This window comes from Diorhabda sublineata, chromosome 6 (assembly GCF_026230105.1).
Source record: "Diorhabda sublineata isolate icDioSubl1.1 chromosome 6, icDioSubl1.1, whole genome shotgun sequence".
In the NCBI taxonomy this organism is placed as follows: Eukaryota; Metazoa; Arthropoda; class Insecta; order Coleoptera; family Chrysomelidae; genus Diorhabda; species Diorhabda sublineata.
The window spans coordinates 22,928,423-22,943,491 of record NC_079479.1 but is presented as its reverse complement, the minus strand read 5'-3'; the positions used below and the strand labels follow the sequence as shown (position 1 = coordinate 22,943,491).

Here is a 15,069-nt window from a genome sequence, read left to right as displayed (position 1 = left end):
CAGTAGTAGCGTGACATGCTATTAAATCTAAATTTTGCCGGAGGAAACAATGGCATTACGAACAACTAGAAATTATCTTGGACATAATAATGAATTATTTATACAGAAAGTTATTTTAAACGCCGTTCAGTAACATTCTATTATAATATAAACACATAGCAAATTAAATAGGAGAAATATAAATAGTTGCTTTAATTAATTGCAACCATTTGTCTCACCTAACACTACAAATCATTTGATAAATAATTCCAAAATAATATAAATCGCCTTTGATATAAACGTATTAGCACCTAGTGAAATTATTTCGATTTAACGATCCATTTCTGTTATTACTTATCTGCAAATATTTTTTCATCTTCTATTTATAACATACTTCAGTATCTGATATGTTGAGCAAAGGCGAATTTTCAATGTTTTAATGACATGACTCGGTTGTGTTAGCCTCGAAGCCGCTCCTGTATTTTTCTCCAATTTTGTACAGTCCTTGGAATTATAATCTTCCAGTTATGTATAGAAAATGAAGAACCTAAGCAAAAGCGAGCTAATGAAACTTTCACTGGGATATTGTATATAAATTTCCAAAACATTTCACATTGATATTCCTATATTTAATCACTTGATACATCGGTTAAAGACATTTAAAATTTTAATATACCGATAAACTTGGGAAGAAACTGCTTTTATAGAATAAAAGTTCATTAAATTACTTCTAAAAATGATCTCTTGTCCTTTTTGTATAAAATTAGTAGGCTATGCGTAAACTGATATTGCAAGATCGTTAGGTGAGATCGAGGAATACTTGGGCATTAGTTCCACCCGCATACATTCAATATTGCATGAACATTTCGTTGTCGAAAAGATTTGTTGGATACCGCATAATTTGCCAATCGCTCCAAAAATCCTCGTGTCAATTGTTGCCAAGAAATGATGACAAAAGTCAATCGCGGTGCTTCAAAAGATCGTAAAAGTGACGAATCATGGATCTATGCTTGTGTATCCGAAACTAAGACAACAATCGACTGTATGAGTATTTAGAGACGAGCCAAATCAAACCAAAGTTGTTCGCACACAAAGCCCTTCGAAGCAAATGGTCATATGTTCGCCTGTCGCCATCTTTCCATTAAAGAAACGTAGAATGGTCAATTCTGAATAGTACACCAGCATTTGTTTACTAGTAGTGTTCGCAAAAATCAGTGAAACCAATCGCAGAAGACGAATCATCATCAATCAATCTCGACAATGCGAGCTCTCACACATCATTTCGAACAAAAACGTTTTTGGGCAGTCAAAATATAGCCGTACAATGATTTCTCCTTATTCCTGCAAATTCCTGCAGGATAAATTGCGATAAATATTTATTTCTCTCTGTGTATCTCATAACTTAAGTAGCAGTCCTATAGTCGTATAGAGATTTTAGTCACGTCAATGAAGCCTTTGGTTCGGAAGTCCTCAAGAACAATTCCGATTTTGATGAATTTTTTTTTAATTTTGTTTTTTTATATTAATTAAAAACCTCTTAGAGCGGGGACGGAATTATTTATATTGTTTAAACAATATCAACGACATTTATATAAAAAATTCAGTTTGGTCTCTAATTTTTTGTAAAAATAATCTCCATATATTAATCTTATTGTAACAAATAGTTGTTACAAAAAAGTTTTTAACAATAATTTAATATTAAAATAAAATAAAAAAAAACATTTATGTGTTACCTGCATACGCTACAAATACTTCTTTTTGTTTACACATATGTGGACGAGAATCTCTTTAGTATATTTTTCTTAATATTATTTTCGATTAAATTAAGAAATAAAATCAGAGGTTTTAACTTCAAAGATATGAAAATAACCACAAAAGATACTGTTAAATCTTTATTGATTATGAGCAGTAAAATCAAAGTTAATAATACTGCAGTCGCTACAGATCCAAATTTAATTTTCCAACGTTTATGCTTTTTAAGAAAAAGTAATGATGAACTTCGCCAATATTGTGACTACGAGCTGGCTCTCTATCCTCTTGCATTGTTTGATAACGCTGGAATGAGGATAATGACCAAATCAACATTATATGATGCCTTTGTACAATGCCAAACGGATGTTAATGATATTACCAAATTGGCTGCAGAAAAAGTGGTCTTCATTGCTCACCAGCCTGCATAGTTTGCAGTGGACATGACTGCGGTAACCACACACCACTTGAAGAAGATGAAGTCTCCGAAACGCGAAATGAGAATGAAAATTAAATGTACTTTTTTTGTATACAAAATAATGAATTGTATATTGTATAGTAGAAATTTTTTTGTGGATAAATATCACAGATATTGTTTAAACAAGATAAATAGTTCCATCCCCACTCCAAAAGGTTTCTGATTTTAAATAATATAAAAAAATAAAATTTAAAAAAAATCATCAATATCGGAGCTGTTCTTGAGGACTTCCGAAGATTGCCTGTATTATGTATTCATTGACGCGACTATTTACGAATTGTACAAAGTTATAAACACTACCCCTAATATAATAATACAAGCATTCCGATCATGTCTTACGGCATTTGTGAAATCATTAAATGTCAGAAGTTGATGATATATTATATTCGTAGCCCCAAGCCTCCATCTATTTTTCTTCATGGCTGCTTCATGCCAGTTCTCTCTTCCCATTCTTCCTAGATCTTCTCTGCATGCTTCTATCCATTTTTTCCATGGACGCTCCTTCTCCCCTTAACAAACTTTTCACCCAACTGTCTTCGTCCATTATGGCTATATGCCCCATACAACGGAGTCTTTTTGCTTTGACAACATATCCCATCTCTTCTTTTTTGTTCATGATCCAATACTCACTGCAATACAGCACCGTTGGTTGTATAACTGTCTTGTAAATGCCTAACTTGGGGGTTCTTGAAATATCTTCTGATCTTAATAGTCCTCTTAAGGCCCCAAACGTTTTGTTCCCTGTCGCCAGTGTTTTGTCGATTTTCCCGGTTTCTCCTCCTTCGTTTGTCACTGTCACTCCCAGGTACTCGATATATTTAGTCTTTTGTTCATTTATGCGAAGTTCATATTCTTTTGCTTTCTTTTCAAAGAGTAGGAACGTTTTTTCTAGATCTTTTTTGGTTTTACTTAAGTACCACATTATCTGCTTAGCCAAGGGTTTGTGTTTTGGTATTGTAAATCATCCCCTGAGCTCGGAATCCACTACTCCTCAGGATAATTTCTAATACAATGTTAAACAGAACTGTTGATAATGGATCTCCTTGCTTTAAACCTCTTTTTGTTTTAAACTTTTCCGATAGGCTTCCTTCGACAGATACTTCATTCTCGGTGTTATTCAGTGTCATTTTTACTAAATGTAATATTTTCTCAGGTATTCCGAACGCTGCTAGCGTGTGGAACAAATATTTTCTACATATAGAAACATATGCCTGCTTGAAATCCACAAAGAGGAGCTTCAGGAACTTACCGATTTAAAATTGAATAAAAAGTCAAATTAGTTCCTAATTAGTGATTTTAAAAACTCACCCACTTCCTCTTTCCGAACTCAGATCGTCCTTAAACTATTTTTCCTTTCATTTTAATTATATTGTTGTCCTTTTCCAATGGGTTTCATCTTTTTTTTTCACTTTTCATCATTTTTAAGGGCTTCTACCCTGGACTACATATCGTCACGTTTTATGTAACTACTGTCAATTTAAAGAAACTATTACGTTTGTTTTATAGTTGGTCTTGACAAAAAGACAATCGATAGTATGTTGTTATGTTTCATATATATTTCTATTCATACAGGAAGATGATACGTGTTCGATAAATCGTAATTAGAGTCACGTGATGGAAGACTACCGGTTCTACCGTACATCGCCTTTTGGCCACCCGTTACATGTCTCTGACACCTCTCTAATGATACTGATTAAATCATTTCTCTCAAATTGCCTGTAAAAATGTAATTGAAATTATTACAATTCTTTCAACCATCGGTTTTTTTACACCGAACGAATAAATTGTTTATAACAACTTAATTAAAACTCATCGTAGATGTTAACTTTGAAATTATCTAATTATAGTAACATCGTTTATTATTGCATTTGTTACGTATTTAGTATATTTTCAGTAACCCTAATAAACTAATCCAAATAGAATTCAATTACTTCGCGAAGACTATACAGGGTGTTTCTAAATTCAGGAGTTGATTGCTTCCTCGGCTCAACCATTTATCAAATATCATCCTTGAAAGATGGTATCTAAATTTGAGTTTATCGACATTATGTAATTTTTGTGCACTGGCAAAGGACTTACCACGGGTATTTTATCAATATTCCTGTAATATTAATATCAGAACTTTTTTTCAAGGTGTTTTAAGTTTTTTTAAATAAAATTATAACTCAACGTTCTTGCTTTATTTGAAAATATAAAAAACAAGGTAGAGATTATCATTTCCAGTATTTATTATCGTATTTTTATCTTCACTGTTCTCCATTTATTTATTAAAAAAATTATACATTATACTGTTTATTTTTTTCTCTGCAGCTGTTGGTTTTGGAAAAAAATTAGAATAAATTGTATATTATACTACAAGGGACGAAATTTGAATTTTCGGCCGTGCGTCTTATGATTCCCGAGAACTTTCGGCCCGTGTATAGTATAGGATTTTTCTTCATAGCTGGTAGAATAATATATTTTGCAACAAATGGGAAAAGTTCAACTTTTCACAATTATATATATATATATATATATATATATATATATATATATATATATATATATTTATATATAGTTAAACCCGGAATGTCATTTCTTTTTATCAAATTTTCTGTTATGTTAATTTTAGATGTTGAGGGCTGATTCGTTCATATACGGTGTATTTTCTGTCTATATTCCTGTAAAATGTTTGATTTGTTTTTCAATGGAATTGAAGATTTTATTAGCAACGTTTATTTTATTTTTATTAGACTCTTCCACGTATCTTCCTGCCACGGTTTTGGATTGCTATCCTCCATGGCGCTTTAAGGTTAATATGTCCTCTCCCACATTTACTAAAATTGTTGCCTGAAAATAGCCAACTAAGTTTTCGTCAATTTTTGTTGATTCTCCTTGTAAATGGAGTATATGGAGTGGCAAAGTGCCGTGAGAAATAATATTTCTCACAGTGTGAGCAATATGTGGTTTTGAAATTAAGTTAGCTATGAGAAATACGTGACTTTTCATAGCAGTTGTAGAAAAAGTAAGTTTTTCATTTTATTTTTTAAATTTAACTCGGCTTTAGGCAGGTGGGGTATGACAAATCCCAGCGCTTGAAGAATGCAGAAAGAATATTCAAATTGACCGCCAAACGACGCCTAGCTCCAGCATAGACACAGTACGAATAGGATCGTTTCAAAATTGCTTGGGGTTTCTCACATCCCACGTGTCTAAACTCGGAACTTTTTTGAGAAGATTTGATTTGTTTTTTTGACATTGTTTCTACAAGTAGTTTCTTTATTTTTATCATTTGTTATTATTTGTGAATTATCGCTTGTGTATTGATTGGAGATTACGAAGAAGAGCAAAGACAATGGCAAGATGCAGAAAGTGACAAAAACTTTACTGATGAGGATGATTCCGAAGAAGACGACAAAATAGACAATGCCAGCGTGTGTAGTGATTACCCTGACTTAGAACAAGATGCCGAAGAAGAAATTGCAGGAAGTCGACGGCCAACAAAATATCGCAGACTCGGTTGAAATCCATAATTTTTATGGAAAAAATGGAATGATATGGTGTAAGGAATATATTGTAAGAAACGTAAGAACCAGGTCTGAAAATATTATTTCCCACCTGCCAGGAGAATTTTTTTAAAAAGATTAGGTATGGAATTAATCAAAGACCACTAAAGACAAAGGCTGTATAACCCCAGGCTTGCTCTCAATTTATGCGGCAATATCAGAAAAATTTTGGGTGAAAATCAGGAGCCACCTACCAAAAAGACAATGGCTTATCAACAGGGAAGATGCTCTGAATACCCACGTAATGGTAACAGAAAAACTAGATAATTTGTGGAGCGTGTTCCGTGCCTCGAGCATGCAGTTATCTATTGCAAAAATTGTACTAATTGAATACACAATAACTTTTTTGTTACTAGCGAGAATTTTATTCGTTTTTTTTTGTTTGAAAGCCTGTAGTTTTATTTATAACTCTTTGTTTCGATTTGTTTAGTATCTTTATTGAAACATTTTCATCAAATAAATAAAAAAAGCATCTCATTCTTTACTCTAAAAGAATCCACTTTCCTGCGATATCAAGTAAAAACAAGAAGAAATATATATATATATATATATATATATATATATATATATATATATATATATATATATATAATATTTATATAATGTAATAGGAATATTAAAAAAATACCCGTAATTAGACCTTTGCGACTACACAGAACAGAATTTAAAGTTTCTAGCTCCACTGAAATGTTAGAAATAAAAACTCATTTTTAGTCAAAGGTGTTATCTCGGAAAGGGGTGAGCAAATTTTGTTGTAGGAAAGATCTATCTCAATTTCATACGAGCAATTACCTCCTGAATTTTGCCGCATAAATTTAGAAACACCCTGTATATTTGTTGTGAACATTTTTTGTCTTAATGATCCTAATATTTATAATAATAGAAACAACGCATCTGACTTGAACTAAAACTTAATGCTGCCAGATATCTAACGCCGCTATAATCCTTATCTAAAAGCTTCCAAACTTTCTCGTTTCTCGAAAGTCATTAACTCGAAGATTATTTATCTGTGGTTCCATATACCCATTTTCCATCAAGGAATCATTGTGAGGATGAAGATTGCGAGAAAATTGATTTTACTCCGAGGGAATGTGTTCATAAAATTGCAGTCATTTTATACGTAGGACTGAAATCAGTGCAGAAATTATTATTTATGTAGAGTAATAAAGAAACTCCTAAAAGTTTGAGTATTGAATAAGTAAGAAGATATCGTGCTAATATAAACTCTTTACGTGCATTCAGTTAAAGATAACTACAAATCAAATCACTAAACGGTATCTATTATGGTAATGGAAAATGTATTATTTGAAATCAAATATTTTTACTTACCGCGGGTAAGAATTACGATCATGAAATCGAGAATGTATACCAAAAATTGGACGAATTACTTAATCGCATTAAACAAATTGGAATCAATTTTTTCATGTGTGACTAAAACGCAATATAGGAAAATGCCGAAGATGTGATCTGGGGAGTAAACATGGTGTGGGCGAAGATAACGAGCGCGGCGATAGACTATGAATTCGTTCAAAAGCCGCATATGGCATTAACTACACAAAATGAGGCTATACACATCGACCCCAGGCGTTTATATTGAAGACACATAAAAAAGCAAAATCTATTTCATTATGATGGTCGAAAAATTTAGAAACTATCATAAAGATCACCACCTATCCGGGTGCAGACTATCGGACTAAACATGATATTAACCTCAAAAAAGCAAACAAAAAAATAAAAGTTCTATAAACGATTGGTGACTCAAGAGAAATGATTCAGAGAAGAAATATATAAAGGCAAAAATTACACAGAAGGATATAAAAACAAACAAAAAGAATTAAAGAACAAAAGTGGGACTACAAAAAAAATGGTCGGCGGATAAAAAAAATATATATACACATATAAATTTCTTTAATTTCCTATTTATTAGACCTTTTGATTTATTAATGAATCTAAATGTTCTCAATTTTAGGTCTCTGTTTTAAAATAAGTTTTTTTAATAATTTTTTGAAGAAAGATAAAATTTGACGTTTCGACTTTCTTAAAGTTTCCTAAATCAAAATATGATATTGACACTGATAATTTGCGTATTTATATTAATCAATACATCACCTACATCATGAACACCAAAATAAGAATAAAATCAAAATAGAAATTGGTTCTAATAAGACAAATTAATTTTTCCTTAATCCTTACATCTCATAGGTAGCGGTACTTAGTCAATCAAATTATTTGTAGTTTTATTAGAATTTACAAAAATTTTACTTAAATTACTTAGATCTTTTTTATAATTTATAGCTTTTTCATTCTTATGAATGTGCACAATTTCTAAAAATTCTCTTTTTCGTATATTAGTTTTCGATCCAAGAAGTTTTGAATCTTTATAATTGAATTTATGTTTTTTTTGACATTCCATAGTTCGTTAACGCAGTTTTTTTATAGTATGACCATTTTGTCTATTTTCTAAATAATGAGAGGTCTACCCCATGTAGACAGCGTCACACATTTTTTATTTTGATTTTATTCTTATTTTGATGTTCATGATGTAGGTGATCTATTGATCAATATAAATTCGCAAATTTCAGTGTCAATATCATAATTTAATAAAGACCTAAAGAAAAGTCGATATGTCAAATTTTATCTTTTCTTAAAAAAATATTAAAAAACTAATTTTAAAACAGAAGAGACCTAAAATCAAGAACATTTAAATGCATTAATTATACACCTTTATATATATATATATATATATATATATATATATATATATATATATATACAGGGGGATTGATAAAGTCCAGTGCCTCCTTTATCCTTTGAGATATCAATTTCAAAATTTGATTTTGAATTATTAGTGTTCACATTTCGAAATTAGTTACAATTTTATAGGGTGCTCCCGAATGATGTGACATATTAAAGTTACATTTTTTCAAATGAAATACCCTATATTTTATTGAATATTTGGAATCAGCTTGAGTGTTACAGATATTTCTTCTAATGCGGTCAACATCATTAGTTGTAAGAGACGGTGGCAAATTTGTTGCTAAAGCTGTACAAATCATTTTTGATATCATCTCTTGGCTTCCTCTTGCATCCACTTGATTTTCTATCCATGTCCTTTTCGAAATTAGGGATATCAGGGTATATCAGTTCTCCAAAAGTGTAAAGCCTTGTTTTCATCTCTATGGTGTTTCTTATCTTTTCAAGACCTTGTCTTTGGAAACGTAAAATTTTTTTACACAAACTTCTCCGAAGTTCTCTCTCAATAGCCGACACCGACATTTTTCACTATTATTCATCTCGCTCGAAGGTAAAAATAACAATGTACGAAAACAACTTCAAAAGAAACTGTTAATTTCATATTTAACGTATATACAGTGTGTCCAATTAAGATGGAACCATATGGGAAACGTTTTCATTCCTAGTTTTATGAAGAAAAGTTATTCTTCATAAAAAGTTGTGCATGGTTCAAAACCTGGAATGCACTCATCAGATATCAAAATTTGTTAGTCGTATACGAGGTATGTAAAAAATATGAATTTTTGATCATGAGTAAAGTCCCTTCATTTTTGAGAATATTGACAATTGATATCAAAAAATTATTGTCAGATATCCAATATTATCCATCTTCCATGAAGAATTATTTTTTTTTTGCTTATTAACTTCTCTGTATTAGCATTGCCCTGACAAACTCAGGAGATTAGCAATTTGCGTATAGAACGATTTGTTATCTAGGACAGCAAACGTCAAATCGCTAGATAGATTTTATAAAATACAAGAAATAGCGGTTCGGTTAAGTAATGAGGAAAAAATTGTAATAGTGCTGATTGTCGGAGATAATTATAAGACTCATCGAGAAGCAGCAGATATATTTAACAGTGGTTTTATTAGCGAACTATTCCTAATAAACCGTCAAAGTGCATGGTTCCAACAAGACGGTGCTACATGCCATACCACAGTAGCTCTGAGGGAAAACCTTGAATCGACTTTCAATAAAAAAGTAATACACAGACAGTCGAACATTTCTTGGCCGGCTAGATCTTCAGACTTTACCCCTCTGGATTATTTTTTATGGGGCTACTTAAAACATAGGGTTTACCAGCAAAAACCTTTTCAAAATACTGATCATTTGGAAAGGACCATTACAGAGGCATATCAAGAAATTACTGCAGATATAATCAAGCATGTATTAAGGGAATTCACTAGACGAACCACTAAATGTTTAGAAAGAGATGGTGGATATATTGAGGCTTTAATCAATTGAAACAAAATAAATTATTTTACTTCCATTTTTTTATTATCTATTGAAAAATAACTAATTGAAGGATTCATTATATTGTTATGAATGTTATTTACTACTTATTAGTTAATTTGTTTATTTTTTCATTTGCAAAATAAAATATTATGATATGCACGCATTAACTATTCAATTGCAATGTACATTGTTGCATAACTTAATAATGAACCGAAAGGTTATCATGTCTTTCAATAAAATAGCTGATTACAAGATTTACATACCTATGCATGTATTTTATTTATACCAAAAAATATTTTTTCATGACAGAAGGCGATATCTGACAATAGTTTTCAATCGTGACCAACTTTTTTTAATAACAATTTTCGATTTTGTAAAAAATAAAAGTACCTTACTCTTGGGTGAAAATCATGTTTTTTGACGAACCTCGTATATGACTGATGAAAGTTGTCATCTGATGTTTGCATTTTATCTTTTAGACCATGCAAAACTTTTTATAAGGAATGATTTTTTTCGTACTGAAAATAAAAAAGTTTCCCATATGATTCCGAATTAATTGGACACATTGTATATACCCAATAACCGTACCTACAGATACAAATAGGAACTGAAGAAAATGCTGGCGACATATTTGTTTATCATTAGTAGCGACCCCTTTTAGTAATAGCGCGTCAGGTAGAACTAAGTAATTCTCTTTTGACACAGTACCAATATTTGGGTCTAAAAACATGATCTGTCATTTTTTTTTATAAAAAGAGGCTAGACCCTATTCCACTCGAGTAGTTCGAATGGTCTCGGCCTTGTGAAGATACTTATGACTGTGGATATTGATCTTGAACTTCTGTAGGCTGTAGTGCTCGTGAGAGACGTGCCTTGGTAGCTGATTTTACAGGGTTGCAATTCTTCAAAGGTGTTTATGAGCCACGTCTGCCTGTCGAGGAGATCTTACAAAAATTGCTCTAGGTAGGATTATGCTGGACAACTCGGAAGAGCACCTGCCATGGTAGTATCGGTAAAACAGCGTCAGGGCAGCGCTGTTGCGAAGTATATACCTTTCTTATCTTAAAGAGGGCTCCAAGTTTTGTTAAGCTGATTTAGCTCATTCGGCCACGTGACTATACCAAGACATATAGCTCCCTATTTCAACACCCAACAAGAAAATTTGCGGTGATTCTTATAGCCTTCTTTGTAAAAACAGCAGCCTGGGTTTTCTCTGAATTAAACTCAATCATATTGCTTGCACCCCACTTCAGAATTTTTTCAATATATCGGTATTAATGGTGGTGATCTACGGATTTGAACGACGACACCAGTGTGCTACCGTCGAGAAAGCTATGCAGAAGAAAGAGAGTAGGTGATAAGATGTATTTCTGGGTAATAGCGACCTGGATGGATCGACTTTTGAGAAAGCTACCAAGCTAGTCGATAAGTGAGGACGACAAATCGTACGATCTTAATTTATTTAGAAGGTTAGCATGCTAAATCTCATCAATTGCTTCCCCATATTTCTCTATAGCTTCAGTCTATACGTTGGTGATATAACCGAGGAGATCTCCGGTTAATATATACTTGCAAAAGCCGTAATGATGGTGGGTGATGATTTCATGCACGTGTTATATTCAATTGCTTTACAATGAAATTCTCTCAAATAATTTATCGATGATGAATGTTTTTAATTTGTTTCAGTGAAAGAAACTCCGAATAATGGGCGACCACAACCTTTACTACAAGAACCTCATTTCGGATCTCGACCGCAACCATATAGTAAGTATATACTCCCAGTAAAACTTTTTTCTATTTTTAAAAATCCTCCGATTAGAGGTTACACAAGTCGAACTACAAATCCAAGCCTGAATGTTCTTTTTAAATTGATTTTCGTAATTTGAAGCATTCTTAGCTACAAATGTCTATATTACTGTTATTTTTAGTAAACTCGTTATTACTATTGTTTAAGAACCGATTTACTATAAATTATGAGTAGGTCTTAGTTTTGCATTTACTCATAATTAATTCAAATAAAAATTGTGTTGCAAGATTGAGGGTTTACTCAAAAATGAACAAATAAACAATGAAGAAAACTGAAGAAAAAATTGTATCACTAGTTGATTGAATCATAAAATCTATTTCTTTATTAAGCTAAACTTAATTCGAGCCTTACTTAATTTATAACTGTTAAAAATGTCAAACTATGAATCATTCGTAATATTCTTCACGCTTCGCATTGTGTTTGGCGATTATCCAATTCCCTTCTTAAAATCTATATAAATGTCTCATTGTGTTGTACAGAGATATTAATAGTAATAGCAATTAATTATTTAAATACTGCTTTACATATTATGTCCGTTTTGTAAATTACAGTTATGCTTGTTAGTCACCACGGATTGTTTTAGCAATCAAGAATAACCACACTGGGTTTGTAATCTTGGAATAAATTTAATAGTGCAAATCCTAATTTGTTTGTTATGAAAATCTAGTAACGAACTATTTGTATTTGATTACAATCAAATCAATGCTTATCATATTATCCATAGACAATTTTTTTATGAATGAGAGAATAATAAAATCATGAAACATTCCTAATTCATAGGCGTATCCCTTCTTCTACTAGACAGCTAAAATATTTTTTCAAGTTGTATAACCGTTTGAAATAACATTTGTATAAATATGATGAATATATTGACAAGTTAGTATGAATATTATTTTTCTATTTTTCATTTTATTATATTAATACGCCTATTTTTTAACTCTTATATCGCTGTATACGAGGTTTGACCAGAAAATACGCATGAAAGTTGAATGAGGAATTTACTTTTACAATTATTCAGGTCTCCTACAAACGTCCATACCTTTCAAGTGCTGCTCCCGAAGTACCATTTTGTATTTCGGGAACAAGAAGTCGCAAGGGGCTAAATCAATGAGGGACGAGTGACCGGGTGCATTATCGTGATGAAGGATCTACGTGACCCCTTGTGCCAAACCCGGTCAAACTCGGGCAACACTAGCTCTGAGACGTCTAGAAACTTCAACGTGAAAATTTCTGTTCACTTTCTGACCGAGAGGGACAAATTTCAAGATAATCAATCAAGATAAACAACCAATATTGTCTTCACATTGGACCTTAATTTTCGCGGCTTCTTTGTTCTCTCTACATCGTATTCGTAAAACCAGGACTCGTAAAACAGTGATTCTGAGAAAGTCATCTCTTTCCTATGCTTCTAACCAATATTCACAGCACTTGGCCTTCTTTGAATTCTGTTCTGGAGTTGAGAGCTTAAGTGAATTGAGTGATCGATTGTTTTGGGGACTAACAGCTAATCAGCTATAATTCTTACTGTCAATCTACGATCTTTAAGAACGTAAGCCCGAATTCCTTCGACATTTTCATCAGAACTCGAAGTCGACGGGCGTCCTGGACGAGAGTGTCCTTTCACTTCTTCTCGGCCTTCCCGGAACCTTCTTGTCCATTTGTTCTTGGTTGGTTCCTTCAGATAATTGTCTCCGAAAACTCGTTTCCAAGAATCTCACTTGAACTGAGCGTTTGTGGGATTGGCTACAGCAGCAGCGCTGGCAGCGCCTGCAACCTACAATATATGTTACATTCGCACTTTTCTATTGCTGAAACCTGGTATCTTATTCTTTTGGTGACTATGGTAGGATGCTTTATCCATCGCACTACAGCTATTATGTGGTATATACGGCACTAATTAATTTTGAAACCAATCTTCGAAAGCTATCGCAGTGATCATCCAGGCTGGAATCCGAAATATTCTACGCTGCTAAAAATAAAAATTTTGTATCCATTCTTCTTCTGTCCCCGCAAGTACAATACTTAGTTATTCTTTCACATTCATTAGACGGAGCTTTTGTGTAACATCTTTCGAAACCCCTCAATCAACCCATCTTTTATTGGATGTATCATGGGTGTCGTACCAAGTCTCATCTAGGTATATAATCATGAGATTTTCCTATCTAGCTGTATTTATTTTTTCGAGTTCTTGTAAGCGCTGTGACTCCATTATAACTTGACTTTTCTCTATTTTTTTGATTAAAAAACACAAACGACTTAACGACTAATTAAACTCACCATCAGTTTGCTGGAAAAGTCTTCATTGGTACACCATTGTCGTTTCGTGTTTTATAGGTGCTTTCGAATGATTAACAATTTTCCAAACTGTACTTACAAGGATGCTCGTTAAAACAAAAATCTCTATCAATGAAAAGCATTTTTCGTGGCTTCTCTCCACTAACTTTTGCATCAACATTTGCGTTGTTTGGTAGACATTTTCAAAGACACTATCAAACTTTATACATACTGTTCTGTAGCTCGAAATGAACTGGCACAGACAAAGGCGTTGAAACCATGCATAATCCCACCATTAGTGTCAGGTATAAAGATAAGGGTAGACTATGTTGTCATATATTAGCTCGAAGCTAGTCACTTTCTTAGATCGTGTAAAATTCTATATTGTTTGGGGCATCGGATAGGAACACACAGAAAAAAATCATACATCATAGTACAATTTTATTTAATAATGTGTTTGAATTATCGAATTTTTTTCTCGAATAGTCAACAAACTATTTTAAATAGAAATCAAAAAATAGAAACCAGCGCGTTATGATTGCTTATTCAATTATAGTTTTGACATTATGATTGAAAGCTATTTGTGTAAAAGTGAGCACATCTTGAAATCCCTTTTAGTTGGCGAATTCATCAAATACTCTGAGTTTCATCATTGCTTCACATCCTAGTTTGCATGTACAGTGAAAAAAAATACTGATGTCAATTAGTCGGGGTAATCAAAATATTATTTGTTTTGGCTACTGTGAATTGGTATTCACTTTGGAATGGACTTCAAAGGATTCATTATTAACGATTTTAGTTATGTTTGACATGTTGATATTGTTATAAAAAAATAAAACAGTAGGTAACATGTATAATTGGATCAAATTTTATAAATTCCATGATTCTAAGAAACACTTTTATCATCTTGAAATGAATTGGACGGTTGTGACAAATCGAATAACGAATATTAACTCAAATGTTTACGATGAAAGAAAGTTTAAAAAAA

At 32.3% G+C, this 15,069-nt stretch overlaps 1 protein-coding gene across 3 annotated transcripts in view; it reads left to right on the top strand.

Moving 5' to 3' along the window:
- LOC130446117 (heterogeneous nuclear ribonucleoprotein L) overlaps positions 1-15,069 on the top strand; it is a 370,575-nt gene that overhangs the window by 285,424 nt on the left and 70,082 nt on the right. For all 3 annotated transcript variants that reach the window (XM_056782203.1, XM_056782201.1, XM_056782204.1), the window contains one exon: positions 11,687-11,764. In XM_056782203.1, the coding sequence (XP_056638181.1) occupies positions 11,687-11,764 (78 nt within the window). The remainder of the gene's footprint in view (positions 1-11,686; positions 11,765-15,069) is intronic.